Source organism: Lygodium microphyllum, chromosome 7 (assembly GCF_053477565.2).
Source record: "Lygodium microphyllum isolate KBCC chromosome 7, Lygodium_microphyllum_v1.1.10, whole genome shotgun sequence".
Taxonomy (NCBI): Eukaryota; Viridiplantae; Streptophyta; class Polypodiopsida; order Schizaeales; family Lygodiaceae; genus Lygodium; species Lygodium microphyllum.
This window is the reverse complement of record NC_141141.1, coordinates 87,653,006-87,670,503: the sequence shown is the minus strand read 5'-3', so window position 1 is coordinate 87,670,503 and position 17,498 is coordinate 87,653,006. Positions and strand designations below refer to the sequence as shown.

General features: G+C 44.6%; 1 protein-coding gene across 1 annotated transcript in view; it reads left to right on the top strand.

Moving 5' to 3' along the window:
* The first annotated feature begins 227 nt into the window (after positions 1–227).
* LOC148033664 (semialdehyde dehydrogenase family protein) overlaps positions 228–17,498 on the top strand; it is a 30,338-nt gene continuing 13,067 nt past the window's right edge. The window contains exons 1-2 of the mRNA XM_087681586.1: positions 228–737; positions 889–974. Of these exons, the coding sequence (XP_087537712.1) occupies positions 426–737; positions 889–974 (398 nt within the window). The 5' untranslated portion in view covers positions 228–425. The remainder of the gene's footprint in view (positions 738–888; positions 975–17,498) is intronic.

Sequence of the window (17,498 nt, the reverse complement as noted above, 5' to 3'; positions counted from 1 at the left end):
AGAGTATGATTTCTCACATGCTTGGAGTGACAAAAATGAAGGAACCATGTCAAGCTTGTATCATAGGACAAATGACTAATAGAGGTATTTCAATTAGAAAGAGAAAACAAAGCAAAGGCTTCTCTAGATGTGGTGTAACTTGACTTGTATACTAACATGTCTATGCCCTTCTACCCTAGTATATAATAGTTATCTTGACACGTCACTAAAAGCTACGCCCTTGACCTTCAGGTGCTGTGACTGAAAACTGTCGTGCCGGATACAGGGGCTTACTGGAGCTCCAAGGGTGCAAGGATGGGTTTCTCTGTACGCCCGGCGGCGGCATCCCGAAGGCCCTAATACCCCCCCTAGTAGCCTACTCTCACCAAGGTTTTTGGTACCGTTCGTTCGTCTCCTGCTCCTGTGCTACTTACGCCCGACGCGCTATGGCAGCCTCGGCTCTTCTCGCGCGTTCCTCGTCCTCTTCCCTGTTTTCGCCCCTGCCGGAGGTCAGCCCCAACCAGCTTCAGCTGCGCGACTCTCTATGGCTGAGATGCAACAGCAGCGGCAGGAGGAGTCGCGGCGCAGGTGCAGTCACCATGGGCTTGACCGAGCACGGCCCCTCTGTTGCTGTAGTCGGCGTCACGGGCGCGGTTGGCCAGGAGTTCTTGAGCGTGCTGTCGGAGCGGAACTTCCCCTACCGGAGCTTGAAGCTTCTCGCCAGCAAGCGTTCTGCAGGCAAACACATCACCTTTGAGGTTTCTCTCCTAACCTGCCTGTGAATCTGTCCTAATTTTTGAGTTTATGAAGTCTCACAGTAACTGATGTGAGTCGACTGAGAGATCCTACATTTCTGCTTTTCCTTGTTGATTATGGTGACGTTAAATGCCCCTCCTCCCTGTTTCATAGGGCCATGACATCGAGGTCGAGGAGCTCACAGAGGACAGCTTTCAGGGGATCGATATCGCCCTTTTCAGTGCTGGAGGTTCAATCAGGTGTGCATGCCATATTGGTACTGTATCGGGAATTTGACCATGATCTCTCGTGGCTGTAATGCAACCCTAAGGAAGTGTATGCAGTGTGAATAAGTCCTTGTTGTGTCCTGTAGACATGAATAGAAGAGTGCAATAAAGAGGAGGATTTTGACTCTTTGAGAAGACCATTACTTGAGGATCAAGTTAAATCAAAGCTCGTGGTTGGAATTTGGACAATAGTTGGACTAGTGGATCATATAGCAAGAAAGTAGAGATCTTGGATGATATCGATGTGTTAGTCTAATTCGATCAAGGTTTATGCTTTTGAATGATTTGTGAACATGGTGGCTGGTCTAGGAGGCCACATAGATATAGTGATGCAATGTACAGAAGGGCTACTCTATGTTTGGGATAGATCACAAATATTTGTAATGTAGGATTTAAGTTTGTTTCAGTTGTGCTTGCTTTGTACTTTCTTGGTAGTATTAAAAGGTGGTTCATGAAGAGTTTTATATAGTTGGTTGTTTAGCATCGAGGTAAGAAGGCCACCATCACCTGATCAATCATGACTTGAAGTGGACAAACACCATACTTGGCTTAACAAAAGTGCGCGATGAGAGGCAGTAAGTATCGATCCCTTTGACCATAAGGTATAGCCTCACATTGGCTCTCTAAAATAGTGCTATGCTGGGATCTAAGACCTAGACCCCAAGGAAGTCAGTGTTTAGGTCTAAACCTAGCCTTTGAGAAGCCACTCGATTAGATAGTCTACTCAGCCATAGGACAACTCCCATTCGGGAAGTTCTCCTCACGTTACTATGCATGCACTTTAAACATATTTTATTTTCTAGTTAGGGTTCTAGCACATTTAGTTTGAATATTCAAAATTAGCTTTCTAATTTAATCCTAGCAATAGCAATGTTACTATACATATGAGTGTGCATTTCGGGCTACGGCACTCCGTGATAGTTCCCTTGAACACCTACCATAGGTGGCTGAAAACCAGCTAGATTATGCATTTCAACATTGGCGGGTATAGTGGTATGCATGGCCTAAAACATCGATCCACTCCCAAAATGACTTAGATGCATAGATGGTTGAGGAATTGTTTATTGTCCATGAGGAATATTTTCCGCATTGTTTCTTGATGGATGATGGCGTTGCTAAATTGGAGTTCCTTGCACATTTGACATTATAGATGGTGGTGCATGCAATACTTGTGGTTTAAAAGATTGTCCATGAGTCTCACTTGGTTGTTTAGAATGTGAAGCATGACCTTTTTTCTTTAATATCAGGAATGGATTGCATAAATTTAGCTTGAGGTGCTGAACTGATTGCTGGAAGGTTATAGTAGGACTTGCCAATTGAGTCGTAAATATTGCATTTGCTTCTTGAGCACCTTGGACTCATGGAGTTACATTTTATTGAGTTGCATGCTCATCGATCACATTTATTGCTTATTGTCTTAAAGCATTTTCAGCACTTGATGACTCAAATCCATACGTTAAGTGTCTTTTTAGGTGGGGATTCTTGTTTCTCACTCCTATTAACATCGATATGTGACATCTTTAATTGTTTGCTCCTTGTTGTACATAGTTTTTAGGGAGTATAAACCTTTTTGTTTAACTAAATTATAGCAAGCTAAAATGCATGTATTTGTACCTTGAGATAACCACAAGCTTACTTCTTTTAGCAAGATGGTGATATCCCGACATTAGAACCATTAAACTTGCCTTTGGAAGCCCAAAGGGCAATGGACTACATTTTAGCAAACACTTAATTCAACTTAATAGTAAATTCCACAAGAAAAATCCACACACAATTGGAGTTATGAGTACTTTTGCACCACACATGATACCTGTTGATCCCAAAGCTTTGTGCCCCTTTCGGTAGTTCTTTAGGTTATTGATATATGCTCGAAATTGGATATAAATGGTTGCATTTTAGTGATTTCTTGCTATACTACTAATCCATGAGTATACAATGATCTTGTTACCTTCAATGCTGGTCTCCAACCCACTGTAGAGTATTCAAAAATGCAAATGAATACATTAGCTTGTCAAACCCTAAAAACTACAATGAGCATTTGAACCTAATTTCAAGAAGCATTTTTCCGGGCAACTGTCTGCTAGAGATAGTCTTTCCTTGGACATGCATTTTTCTCAGTTAGGCTGTGTACATATGCAATTTTCCAGTCAGGCAGTCATTTGAGAGAGTTTCGATGTGCGAAATAGGTTTGCCACGTTAGTAACAGCCACTCAAGATGCAGTGGGATTGCCACGTGGCAGTCCAATTGGACTACTGTGTAGTCGATCAGCTTTTTTGCGACACAGTCTGCTGCATTTAATGCAGCCAACCTGATTTTTATTGGCATTTGCAGTAGGCTATAAATAGCCTAACACTAGCAGACTCTCTCATTCTTATAGTTGTAGATTTCAGGGTAGAGATCAAATAGATTGCAGCAGACTTTGAGGTGTCTAGCAGGGAGACATTCTCGAGGTTGAGATATGTAGACATACAGAGTGTACACGTGTACAAATTTGCATTCCTTTGTATTCAGTATACTTAACACAATAAATCTTCATGTTTTTTTGTCTCTCTCTCTCTCTCCACTCCGTGCCCACTCTACTCTCTTAGTCTTGGTACCATGCTTTTGCACCGTTGCACTTTGACATGGTATCAGAGTAGTGAAGACGAACTGACTTAGTGAAAAACCCATCTGAAGAGGAGATTTCAGCGACATAAGGCTGCGTTTCCAGTGTTCAAGAGCGAGCGGGAGAGTTGTGCATCGGAACAAGGTTGAAGCGAGTGTGGGCATGTGGAAAAGGATCAAAGTTGGTGAAGTATTGTTGTTTGCTACCGTTCCAAGAGGAGGAAGGCCAAGTTTTTGGCCTTCAAGTGCAGATTTTATCTTTTCATTGTCTTCGACGGGTGGAGCCGGATGAGTGAACCATAGTTCTAGTAGGCTGTATTTTTACAGTCAGAGGGGGCTATTTTTGTGATTTGTGCAGACATTGTAGGTGAAGATGTCATTTGAGGCCGTGACAGCGTTTCAGGCGATCATGGACCGGAAGGTGTCCATCTTACCAGCTCTTCCATTAGATCAAAAGCTTGATGGCGAAAACTAGCGCATTTGGTGGGTAATGATGCTTGCCATATTGGAGTCCTATGATTTGGCGGAGCTTGTTATGGAGGCTATCCGTCATCCTTCTTACTAAATTATAGCAGTAAACAATTAATGCAAATCTGAAAATACAAATTTACCTACTGATCTTGGACAATGCGAATAGGCTAAAAACAACTTCAGCCTTGTTCAATCTAAGTCTTGGATCTTCCGATTTCTGCCACGATTCTCGAGGCTATTGCTAAACCCTAATTTTTGCTGCATATTAGGGTTTACAGCAGAGAAATCTGAAATTTCTTAGCGTCTAAGGGTCCAAATGCTGAGATCTTCAGAGCAAGGATGTGAAATGGCTGGGAGATGAGAGGGAAAGCTGTAGAGAGAGAAAATTCAGAGTTTTGTCGCGAAGAATGACTGAAATTCAGTCAAATGCAGTTGCTGCCTTACCACAACAGCTTGTAGATGCAAAGAATTGAAGAAAATCGGTCATTTACAGCTGCTGTTCTTTCTCAACAGCCTGTAGATGCTGTCTTTTGCTGTTGATCGGTCTTCTCCTGCCCTTGGCAGCCTCTGAAGGTCCTCCAATGACTGCAAATCAGACTAGCAGCCTCCTCTCTCTCTCCCTTGCAGGTTGAATTTATAGAGTTTCTTTTTTCTAGCCTCTAAAAGACGTTTTTTAGTCTTGCATATGCATTTTTGATAAGTGGCAGCCTTCCTTATTGTTTTTTCTAGCATTTTTCATAATTAAATATTAATTTTCAGTCTTTAAATATCAAAAATTAGTCTAATAATTATTTCGATGCCCTGAAAAATAACCTGATTGGTCAATAATTAAATTGGCTAGGCAACTTCTATTCCTGAGTGTCTCTGCGTCATCTTTGACCATTAGATTGGTGTTAGGTACTATTAAACGCCACTTCTCTAGTGTTACCAATTGACATTTATGGCTAAGTGGATGACCTAGGCCAACAACAGGCACTAAATACAACCAAATACGTGTGCGGCATAACTTATAGCAACTTTTGCCTTTGACATCTCGTGATTTCTTTGGGTCTCGGGCTCGTAAATTTACTCTAACCCCAGTTGCACATTTCTTGTGCAACATTTACTTAATCATGTGATTAAAATTAATCCACATGTTAAGTGAGGTTTCAAAAATACATGCCCTTATGACAACCCTTCCCCTTGAAATCCTTGCAATCGTTCTCGATTGTACTGCCAAATGCATCAAAAGCAAAGTACTACATTGGAATTTCCATAGGCCATCATAGTCAACACAACATTGCCCACTGCTGTTCGACCGTTCCATATGCTCAACATATACTGAAAATCACCAGTCAACATAACATAACATAAGACTCACAAAGAATCTCAAAAACAGTGCCAGATTATCATGTGACATGTCTGTTTCTCATGAGCTCAACTCATCTGGCAAAACAAAACCATTGTATAGTGAAAACCAAGCATAAACCATGGCTAAAACATCAATGGCATCATAACATACGCTATTGTCCATGGAACTAGATGTAAACCATTGAAAACTGAGTATAATCTGATCATAAACTGATCACTTACTGATATGAGAACGGATCACAAACTGCTGCAAATGTGACCCCAAATTGATCACAAACTCATTGTAAAAACTGACTAGCAATCAACGCAAAAGCTGATGCACAATTGATCCAAAAAGTGACCATAAACGATTCTCAAGCTGATCAAAAACTGATTTGAAACTTATCAGAATTTTTGTTCAAAAATTGAGATAAAATTCATACTAAATTGATCATAAGCTGATGCAAAAGTATAGTTCCAGTGCCCGGGTGAAACTCATACTCATTTGCATGCATTTCGTAGTGACTAGTATACTAAGTAGTAACCTCATGGCAAACATACTGTCAGCGCAGTACCTTGGATGCATGTTGAATACATTCGAGATCCACTACATACGAGAGCTGTCCATAACTGGAGGAGGGGAAGTGCTACCTTCCCCTTGAGCATCAGACAATACTTTGGACCCTTGCTTTGTTGAACCTAACAGAGCTCGAACTAAAGTCGGCTCTAACTGAAAGGCATCTAGGTAAAGCTGCAACAACTAAGGATAGTCTGCCAAGTCATCCTGTTCCATCCATTTGGCATCCATTGGTGAATAATTCTGAAATTTCATTAAGTATCTCCTAGAAACTTTACCTTTGATCTTTCTTTTTTATGTGCCAAAATTTGCTCAAGTACCAAAATTTCATCTAGCTTCTCAACCTCAAGCTGAATTTCAGCAGACATATCCTCTGGCACATCACCATGAAAAGGCCTCAACAAACTGACATGAAAGGCATTGTGTATCTGCCAATATGGAGGTAATTTCAGCCGATATGCCACATCGGTGATCTTCTCCAACACGTGGAAGAGCCCATAGTATCTCATACTCAACTTCGGATACAATCTTTCTCTTCCTTTCATCTTTTTCAACCTTGCCTTTTCAAAACGCAGTAATACATAATCACCCTTTGCAAACTGCAAAGTATGTTTGGGGCGATCAATTGTCCTCTTTTACTTTTCTTGTGATCTTTGAAGTGCATATTTTATCTTTGCATAGGCTACATCCAAGTTTTCCACATAACAATCAATCTCAAAGATCTTATCCTTAGTTTTCAGAATAGGTGGTATCGTCTTGCAATCCTCAATCACCTCAAATAGAGCTTTGTCCGTAGAACTATGCATTGTGTTGTTGTAAGCAAACTCAACCAAGGGCAAATATTGCTCCCACTGTGTCTTATGGACTGAAACATAGTACTTCAAAAGATTTAACACTGCGGAATTTGCTTCCTTAGATTGACTATCTCTCTGTGGATGGAAGAATGATGAGAATTTCAACGTGGTATCCATATTCGCAAACAAGTCCTTCCAAAATAAACTGGTCATCCGGGGGTCCTGATCATTAATTATCGACTCTGGCATACCATGATACTTAAAGATGTGTTGCAAAAACAATCGTGCCATATGATCAACCTTTATTTTCTTCCTCATTGGAATGAAATGGGCTTGTTTGCTAAACCTGCAAATGATATGATGTACCAGCGAGATAATAGGGTTTGCGGGGAGGAACATGGAGTGAACTCGGCAAACATGGAGAAGAGAAGAGAAGAGAGAAGAAACTTTGATGATGGAATGATGAAGTTCCGAATCATGGAGTGAATGTGATACAAGGGACCAAGGGTGTGGGTAGTAAGCTGAAACTCTTGAAATCTGCAAAAACGAGCAGCAGCAGAAGAAGAGAAGTGGATGCCAAACCCGCCACCCGTCTTTGTCGTCACTGGAGTGGAGGATCTTTGCCATTGTTTGAGCAAAACCGGTTCTGATACCATGTCAAAAGATGACGTACTAGAGAGACAGTAGGGTTGGCGGGGAGGAACACGGAGTGAACGCAACAAACATGGAGAAGAGAAGAGAAGAGAGAAGAAACTATGATGAATGGAATGATGTAGTTCCGAATCATGGAGTGAATGTGATACAAGGGACCAAGGGGGGTGCTGTTGCACAAGGAAGATGATGAAAATAGCCACGAACGACGAACCGCAATGTCCTCCTAAAGGGGTGTGAGGGTAGTGGAGAGGTTGGAGAGAAGAGGTGACAGACTGAATGAATCAGCCATAATGAATGAATGAGAGAGTGGCTTATAAATAGGCACAATCAATCTAGGATGGTGCCCCTTTTTTGGGGTTGCAAACCCTAAACGCAAAACGCAGAAACGCAAATTGCGGGTGAAGGGTTTCTTAACACCTAGACGGGCGGCCATGTCAATAGAGATGAAGTTGGCTCGTGTACCATTATCAAAGAAAATCAATTCATGTTGATCCCTAATTTTTCCCCATGCTCTGCACCACTCAGTAGCATCATCATTGGGCTGATCACTAACAACATCGGGCACCAATCCCACTGATGTTTTAGGCTTATTTCCTTTAGAATCTCCTTGATTTTCCGATTTTCCAGCTTGCTGCCTATTGGGACAGTCCCTTGCAATGTGTCCCTCCTGTTCACAAATAAAACATTTATTTGCAGCTATCAATTCCCTACGTTGTGCCAATGTTTTCGACCCTTTCTTTGTTGTTTTGGCCTCTTTTCAAGCTGATTTTCAGATTTTCCCCTTTTCTCAGCCTTAAACAACTTCTTATTCGGTTTCTCCCCATTCTCTAGGAAGCCCGAATCCTTCCCATGTAGCAAAGCATCGGCTGGAGCAGCAGTCTCTATAAACTGAGACATGCTAGACACGATGGATTTAATGCAAAAATCCCTGATTCCTTTGGGCAGCCCACAAACATATTTTTCCACTTGCTCATGAAGGGGTACGAGGCGATAAGAAGTAATAGGCAGCAATGCATCCCAAAACTTCTTATTATATTGCTCCGAATTCTTACATTCCTTAGCATCCAGCTTATTCCAAGCTGTCATGATGTCCACCTCAAAGGTACTTGTCAACCAATTCGATGCAAACATTTGCTTGAATTGTACCCACGTTGACAGTGCTCTACCTTGCATCAAAAGAGTGGACCGCCACTGTAATGGATTCCCTTTCAAGAAAGTGGTTGCCTTTCGAATCTTTGAGGACTCCGTGAAGTTCCCCCTTGAATAGGCTGCATCAAACTGCTAAATGAAAGTCAAAGCTTTCAGCTTATCTTGTACACTGCTGAAGGACTCAAACTTCACTCCTTTTCCACCCTCATCATAGTCTTTTGCTACCCCTTTGGGGTGTCAAGTTGTCATACACTGGCTGCTACAAAAAGGGTGCATTTGCTGAATTTACATCAAAACCAACGCCAAACGGAGCATTTGCATAACGAACATTCATTCCTTGAGCCCCATAAGCATTCGGGGGTGCAGATGCAATACCAAACATGCTACTTTGTGTCCCAGGCATCAAGCATGTGCCATACATAGGGTTTTGCATATTTCCAGCCATACGAGAATACATTGGGCCTTGCACACCATGCATTGGTTGTTGTATACCATTGGGATTTGTGCCATTTGTCCAACCATAGCATGAAAAATCGTGCTTCCACCAAAATATCCCAGCTGCCCCATCATAGTATGCACGCCTGGCTGTCCAAAATCCATTGGATTAGCACTTCCGTGATGGCCTTGCATTTGCATTCCTTGCCCCGTAGTTACCAATTGTTTTATTTCATTAGCATCTTCGGTGCATCTTGCTGTCCCGAAGGTGTAGAAGATGTCTTCTTCTTCTTGCCTTTGCTGTCCTTCTTTGGAGCATTCAAAAATCGGGTAAATTGAGGATTCTTTGCCAATTCAGCAAAGAGATTTATTGCTGTCCTCATCCGATTCTTGAACTGGTCATCAAATTCCTCTTCACTTTGCTGGTCATGAGCCTCCTTATGCCCCGAAGGCCGTGCATCTTGCCCAACAGCAACATTTTCAGCTTGCTGTTCATAATTTGAGCCTTGTCCAAGGTCAGGCATTACATTTCTTTCATTCCCATGTGAACGTTCATACTGAGAGGCATCATCATTGTTTGAGTCCATCTCACTGTATGTGTTAGAAGATAGGCATAGGAACCCGCTGTAAGCGTGGGTGTATGAGGGCAGATGGGTGTGAATAGCTTGAAGGGCAAGGGAAACCTTAACCCTAGCTAGACAGAGGCTATATAAATAGCCTATGGGTCACTATCAAGGTTGAGATAGAGTGTACCCAAGTTGTACCTTGAGCAACTTAGTAAACAAGATTTTGTTTTTGTACTTTGAGCTCCTATCTCCCTCTTGTGCACACTTTTTTCTTGCTGCAACTCTTCTCTTTCACATGATATCAGAGCCTCCTTTGATCCTTTCAGCTTCCTCAAACCACAGCCTTACTAAGTGCACAAGAAAATCTTCATTTCTCTCATCTTGGACCTTCAAATTTCATAGCAGCTTGATCCCCTGACCTTGGAGGACATGGGGAAGCCAAAGGAGAGTATTTCAGCTCCTGGCTTCAACTAAGAACTTCTTCCTTGACACAAGGTGACCAGTCCGAGCACATCAGAGCTCGACATTGGGCAGCCAGGAGTAGGGCATTGCGGGTTTTCTTAGAACGGTGCAGTTCTGAATTGTCAGGCCATTTGTACGGCGGCGCGGCCTGTAGCAGGTGCAATGATGGCGGCGACCATGGGGCTTTGATAGCCCCCCAAGTGGGCTATCTCCACCCAAGAGGGTTTCTTGAAATTCTTCTTTTGCTGCTCCCACATAGTGAAACCCTAACTATTTTTAGGGGTTTCATGGCAGCAATAGCCACAAGCTTGAAAGCTTGACCTTCTTGTTTTTTTCATCTTCTGCTGTCACTAACAATGATTTTAATCACTGAGTTATCTTTTTCAGAGTCAGTTACTAATCTGGGAACTTCATTTTAGAGGTTCTTTCACTTGGTAGGGTATCACCAAGCTTATCAAGACCGACATCTACCATCTCTAGTAGCATAAACTAGAGATCAGTGCTTGTAAGCACTAAAGCACATTGCTCAATCATTTTGTTGCTGGTATTTACTCAATCTGAGTTTTTCATTAGAAAATTAAAACCCATTAAGTGCTCTACTTTATTTTGTAAGGCTATGTGTACAACTATAAACACATAGACCATCCTATCCTAAACTCATGTTGCTTGTTGCATATCATGTGTGGTTTCTTTCAAATACCTTGGTCAATGAAATCAGAGAGATGAGTGTCATTGTACTCTCCTCGGAGTCATCAGCAACAAGCGTTGAAATCATAGACCCGTCCTTGTCCAATGCAAGGTTCATCTACTAAACCATACCACAAGGAAGAGCTAGAAGTCCAGTCTAGGTTCACATCATTGAAGCCTAAAAAGACCATTAAACCTCGGAAGAAGATTACATATGAGAAAGGACCACCAAAGTCATATTTTGAAGTACTACATATGTATGATTTTCAACTTTTCTCTTCATTGCAATTTTGAATATCAATTGTTTGTAAGGGTGTCCTTGATTTGCTTCTGCATTCATTGGCAAGTTTGTAAGGGACTAGACATTGCCCTTGTCTTAGCAAGTGGTAAGACCTTGCCAATTACCACAACATATGTTGATGTCCGCCCTCAGATTCCTAAATTTGATGGCAAAGATTTCCACCCATGGCAGGTACTTATCAAGTACAAGATGGAGAGAGGGTATTGGCCTCTCATTCAAGGCACTAGAGCTGTAAACTATGCAAATCTGGTTGATGTAGAGGATGACCAACGTGTCCAAGCAATCATCATGTTACACTTAGATGAGTTCTTGATTCATCATGTTGATTAGCTAAATATTGCTAAAGAAAAATGGGATGAGCTTGAAAAGCTCTATGGAGCCATTGGTAAAAATACTAAAATCTTTCTTAAAATTGAATTCTTTAGCTTGGAATATAAATCAGGAGAAGACTTGGGAAAATTCATTTCTCACATGAAGGGTCTCATGGCGCAGCTTGCCTCTGTACAAGCCCCAATCCATGAAGTGGATGCTATTGATATTCTCCTAAAAGCTGTGAAAAATGTGTTTCCTACCCTTGTAACCACTCTTACCAACATTTCAAATCTTACATTGGCAAGTACCATCCAATTCTATTCGGATGAAGAAAAGAGGAATCACAATGAAGGCAGGACCAGTTAGGCATCTTCAACTTCCCATGATTAAGTATTGGTACATAGAGTTATCACTAAATGTTCCTTTTGTAAGAAAAAAGGGCATATTGTAAACAACTGTTGGAAGAAGTATCTCGAAAAAATGAAATGTAACAAATGCAAGAAGGCAAGGTATATCACTAGTAAATGTCCCAACATTCCTGAAGTACCCAAAGAACTGGTGGCCAACTATGCTTCCAATCCATCTGATGATCGACTTTTTTGAGCCTCTAAACCATCTACCTATAAACACTTTCGTAGCCTGATCTATAAAGGCATCCCATTTTGTTTGAGGGGGGAGGGACATCTTACATGCTTTGTAATTCAATGCCACCTTGGCGTTGAGGGAGGTGTTAGAGATCAGATCAGGGCAGCAGGCCAGGTCTGGTGTAGTCGGACTGCCACGTGGCAGTCCGACCTGCAGCAGCCAGTCGGTTGCATTTAATGCAGCCGCCTGGCCATTTCTGGCGCCCTATTTTCCCCGGTTTTTCGCCTATTTATACCTGGCACTTTCAGCAGTCTGGTACACTTCTCTGCTCGCAGATTACAGACCAGTGACACGCGCAGATTCCGTTTCTGTTCGCAGATTTCAGACAGCAGACAGTGCAGACTGTAGCAGACTTCGAGGTGAACAGCAGGTTGCATCGTCGAGGTGGAGACACGCAGTCCAGCGCACTGCGCCCGTGTATATATCTGCATATTTTTGTATTCAGCTTTCTTTATACAGCAGATCTTCATCGTCCACTGTCTCTTTCTCTCTCTTCTCTCTCTGCGTTCTCTCTCTCTCAGTCCTACGCTTCCGCACCGCTGCACTCTGACATGGTATCAGAGCAGTGTTTGAGGGCTGACTGAGCGCAGAATCAACCTGAAGAGGAGTTTCCATCGCGACACAAATTTGCGTTTTTTGCGTTTAAGGGCAGACAGGAGGGCTGCGCCTTGGAACAAGGCTGAAATGAGTGTGGGCGCACAGGAAAGGAGAACAGGTGGTGGATTTGCTGCTATTTACTGTTGTTTGATGCGGAGGAAGTTTGAGTTTTTAGCCTACAAGTGCAGGTTTTGCTTTTTCATCGCCTCCGGCGGGTGAAGAAGATTCAGGACGCGAAAGAGCCTTAGCAGGCTGAGTTTTCCCAGTCAGAGGGGGCTGCTTTTGCGTTTGTGAAGGCATTGCAAGTGAAGATGTCTACAGAGATTGACTTGGAGTTCCAGGCGATTATGGATCGGAAGGTGCCTGTCTTACCGGCTCTTCCTACAGATCAGAAGCTCGACGGCGACAACTACCGTATTTGGCGCGTCATGATGTTGGCCATCCTTGAGTCCTATGATTTGGCGGAGTTGGTATAGGAGGAGATTGACCGGCCCTCGGTAAGAGATGAGTCCAAACTCTCTTCTGATGCTCGTGTGGAGTTGGCCAAGGCCCAGTCTCATTGGGACAAACTGAATGCCAGGATTCGATCCTTTCTCTTTCTATCATGCACTACAGCCGTGATCGCTCACATCGAGCACTTGACGGTGGCTCGGAAGATATGGCTGGAGCTTGATCAGATGTACAATCGGATGACCCTAATGAAGCGGGTTTCTTTGGAGGTATAGATGCGGACCTTGTCCGTAAATAAGTCTTCTTCGCTGCGGGAGCACATTAACAAGCTAAGGCAGCTTCAGATGCAGGTTCAGAATGCAGGGAAGCCGATTTCCTCTGAAGACATGGCGATCACACTATTGTTCCAGTTGCCGCCACGATTTGGTACATTTTACTCTGCCCTTATAGCCTCGGGGCGAGAGTCTACTCTTCGGTGGGAAGAGTTGGTTCCTATGGTCTTGGACCAAGAGGAACAGCTAAAGGGACATAATGCTTCTAAGTCGGAGGCATTGACAGGTCAAGCCTCTCAGAAGAAGGGGAAGGACCAAAAGAAGAAGAAGGGTGATAACAAGTCCAAGAAGGACAAGGACAAAGATTCCACATGCCATATTTGTGGAAAGACTGGCCATTGGAAGAAGGATTGCCCTGAAAAAGACATGAAGGACACCAAGAAGAAGGATACCAAGGATTCTGGAGCGGTGGCTGCACCCTTATCAGCTGCATTTCTTCATCTAGCTGTCATTGAGGACGCTTCACCGAATGCTTCTGATGCTGCGATGACGGCTCCCCGGGCTCGAGAGTGGATTGTTGATAGTGGTGCCTCTCGGCACATGACTCCTTCATCAGATGGTGTTGCCCAGTTGCGACCCTCGCGTGGGCAGATTCTCATTGGAGACAGCTCTTCAGTTTCTATTGCAGGTCGGGGTAAGATGCAGCTTATTCCCGATGGACGAGGTAGTACCCATACCTCAGAGGTTTTGCATGTACCAGGATTAGGGTACCATCTCCTTTCAGTTCATAAGATTTGCTCCCTTGGCCTTTTGGTGGAGTTTGATAGTACTATGGTGCGAGTCCTTGATCGTGGATCGAGGAAGGTTCTCTCATCCGGATATGAGGAGAACAGCATTTACAAACTGAAGTCTTCCGCCGCCCTCTCTACTCTTCTTCTTACCTCTCAGTCACAGTCAGAATTATGGCATGCTCGGTTTGGTCACCTGAACTATGACTATCTTTGGAGGGCGTCACGTGGACAGCTTGTTTGAGGGTTGCCGGATATAGTGGTGAGCCAGCAGCCATGTGTCTCCTGCATTCGGGGGAAGCAGCATAGGGATGCCATTCCCCACACAGCTTTGCGGCAGTCTACTTCACCGATGGAGCTAGTATCTACGGATCTATGTGGCCCTATGAGGAATGAGTCCTTGCGTGGAAGCTCGTACTTCATGCTGATCGTGGATGACTTCAGCAGGATGACATGGGCCTATTTTTTGGCACTAAAGTCAAAAGCTTTCTCGCACTGCAAGGATTGGCTTCTCTTTGAGGAGAATCGATCGGGCCGGAAGTTGAAGACCTTGCGATCCGACAAGGGAGGTGAATTTGTTTCTAATGAGTTTGCTCGATTTTGTGCAGATAGAGGAATTCACGAGGAGTTTGCCAATACCAACACTCCTCAAGAAAATGGTATTCTTGAACGGAAGAACCGCAGTGTGATCGAGATGGCGCGCACCATGATGGAGCACCGACAGACCCCTCAGGTTCTGTGGGCCGAGGCTGTGGCTACCGCAGTTCACATCCTTAATCGATCCTCTACTTCGGCCGTGGACGGGATGACCCCATTTGAGGCTTATTTTGGGACGAAGCCGGATGTTTCTTACTTTCAGGTCTTTGGGTGTGATGCCTATGTTCACTGTGATAAATTTGAAGCAGCTTCCCGAAAATAGGTATTTGTTGGCTACAGCTCCTAGTCCCAAGGCTACCGTCTGTATGATCCCGTCAAGCGGGATGTGTACACTAGCCGTGATGTGCGGTTTGTGGAGGTTCCGGCTACTTCAACGGGTGAGGAGCATCCCGTTCTTGGAGATCCAGGGGAGAGTTCGGCTCCTTCTACAGTTCCACTGGAGCCCGTGCCTTTTGATTATGATTCTGTTTCTGACACAGAGTCTACTGCTCCACCGGACACCTCTGAGGAGTTACCGCCGGTGGATATTCCAGAGTCTTCTATTGATGGAGAAAGACGGGGGGAGGTTCTCGGCCTCCTCCTCGCTGGGCCCGTGACACACTCCGTGATTCAAGGATCGAGGGGGTTCCTGAGGAGTGGGGACCGCAGGATGGTCCGCGGCGGTCACAGAGGCACCAGGCACATTCTACGGAGCTTGTTTGCTCCAACTATTGTTTGATGACCTGTGTTATGCAGGATCGAGAGTCCACCTCCGTGAAGGAGGCTTTATAGTCCGCACCATGGAAGAAAGCTATGGAAGCCGAGTTGGAGGCTATTGAGAGGAATGGCACTTGGTCACTCGTGCCTCGCCCCCCGAAGAAGAAGGTGATTGGATAAGCACAAGGCTCGCCTTGTTGCTAAAGGTTTTGCACAGCGCCCAGGTATTGACTGTCATGATACTTTTGCCCCCACAGCTCGTATGGCGACCATTAGAGCTGTTCTTGCTTTGGCTGGCCATAGGAGATGGCCTGTTTATCAGTTGGATGTGAAGTCGGCCTTCCTCAATGGTGATTTGAAGGAGGAGATATATGTTGAGCAGTCTCCTGGCTTTGGTTCTTCAGATGGGAAAGTCTACAGGTTGAAGAAGGCCTTGTATGGCCTCAAGCAGGCTCCGCGTGCATGGAACGAGAAGATTGATTCGTTTCTCCAGGTTCAATTGGGATATCGGCGGTCCAAGGCCGATCCGCAGCTGTATGTTCACACTTCCGAGGATGGTTGTGTGTTGTTTGTCTTATATGTTGATGATTTGATTGTCAGAGGTGATGATGCACAACAGGTCCAAGAGACGAAGTTAGCTTTACATCGGACGTTCGAGATGACGGACTTGGGTCTACTCCATTTCTTTTTGGGCCATGAGATTTATCAGTCTCAGAGGGGGATCTTTATCTCTCAACAGAGATATGTACAGGAGCTCGGTGTGTCTTTTGAGATGGAGGATTGTCGGGCCCTATCTACTCCTATGGATCCGAATTGGAAGGCCACTTCCCATTCAGCTTCTCCTTTGGCGGATGCGTCCCGCTATCGACAGTTGATTGGGTCCTTGATTTGGCTTCTCAACACCAGGGTTGATCTATGTTTTGCTGTTGGGCTCTTGGCAGGGTTCATGAGTGAACCTAAGACAGTGCATTGGTAGGCTGCTCAGAGGATACTTCGGTATCTGAGGGGGACGTCTGATTTAGAGATTCATTACCCCGTAGGGACAGATGGGTCAGATCTTGTACTTGCAGGTTGGACTCGGATTGGGCCAGTGATGTGGACCACAAGCGGTCTACTACAGGTTACTGTTTTACTTTGGGTGCAGGTGTTATTTCATGGAGTAGCAAGAAGCAGCCCACGGTAGCCCTTTCGTCTACTGAGGCGGAGTATCGGGCCGCGTCTTCCACCACATGCGAGGTTGTGTGGCTTCGGAGATTATTGGAGGAGCTTGGGTGCCCCCAGACTCATCCTACATTGCTGCGATGTGACAATGAGAGTTGCATTGCCTTGGCAAGGAACCCTGTTTTTCATGCCCGGATGAAGCACATAGAGATCCAGTACCACTTCATCCGAGAAAAGCTTCTGGATGAGACCATCACTGTGGAGTATTGCAAGACGGAGGACAATCTTGCGGATTTGTTTACGAAGGCACTTCCTCAGGCTCTACTTCGGAGACATTCCAGATCCCTTAGGCTTTTGCCCTGCCCAGGCTCTGAGAGGGGGTGTTAGAGATCAGATCAGATCAGGGCAGCAGGCCAGGTCTGGTGCAGTCGGAGTGCCTGCAGTCAGACTGCACAGTCGGACTGCCCAGTCGGACTGCCACGTGGCAGTCCGACCTGCAGCAGCCAGTCGGTTGCATTTAATGCAGCCGCCTGGCCATTTCTGGCGCCCTATTTCCCCCGGTTTTTCGCCTATTTATACCTGGCACTTTCAGCAGTCTGGTACACTTCTCTGCTTGCAGATTATAGACCGGTGACGCGCAGATTCCGTCTCTGTTCGCAGATTTCAGACAGCAAACAGTGCAGACTGCAGCAGACTTCGAGGTGAACAACAGGTTGCATCATCGAGGTGGAGACATGCAGTCCAGCGCACTGCGCCCGTGTATATATCTGGATATCTTTGTATTCAGCATTCTTTATACAGCAGATCTTCATCGTCCACTGTCTCTTTCTCTCTCTTCTCTCTCTGCGTTCTCTCTCTCTCAGTCCTACGCTTCCGCACCGCTGCACTC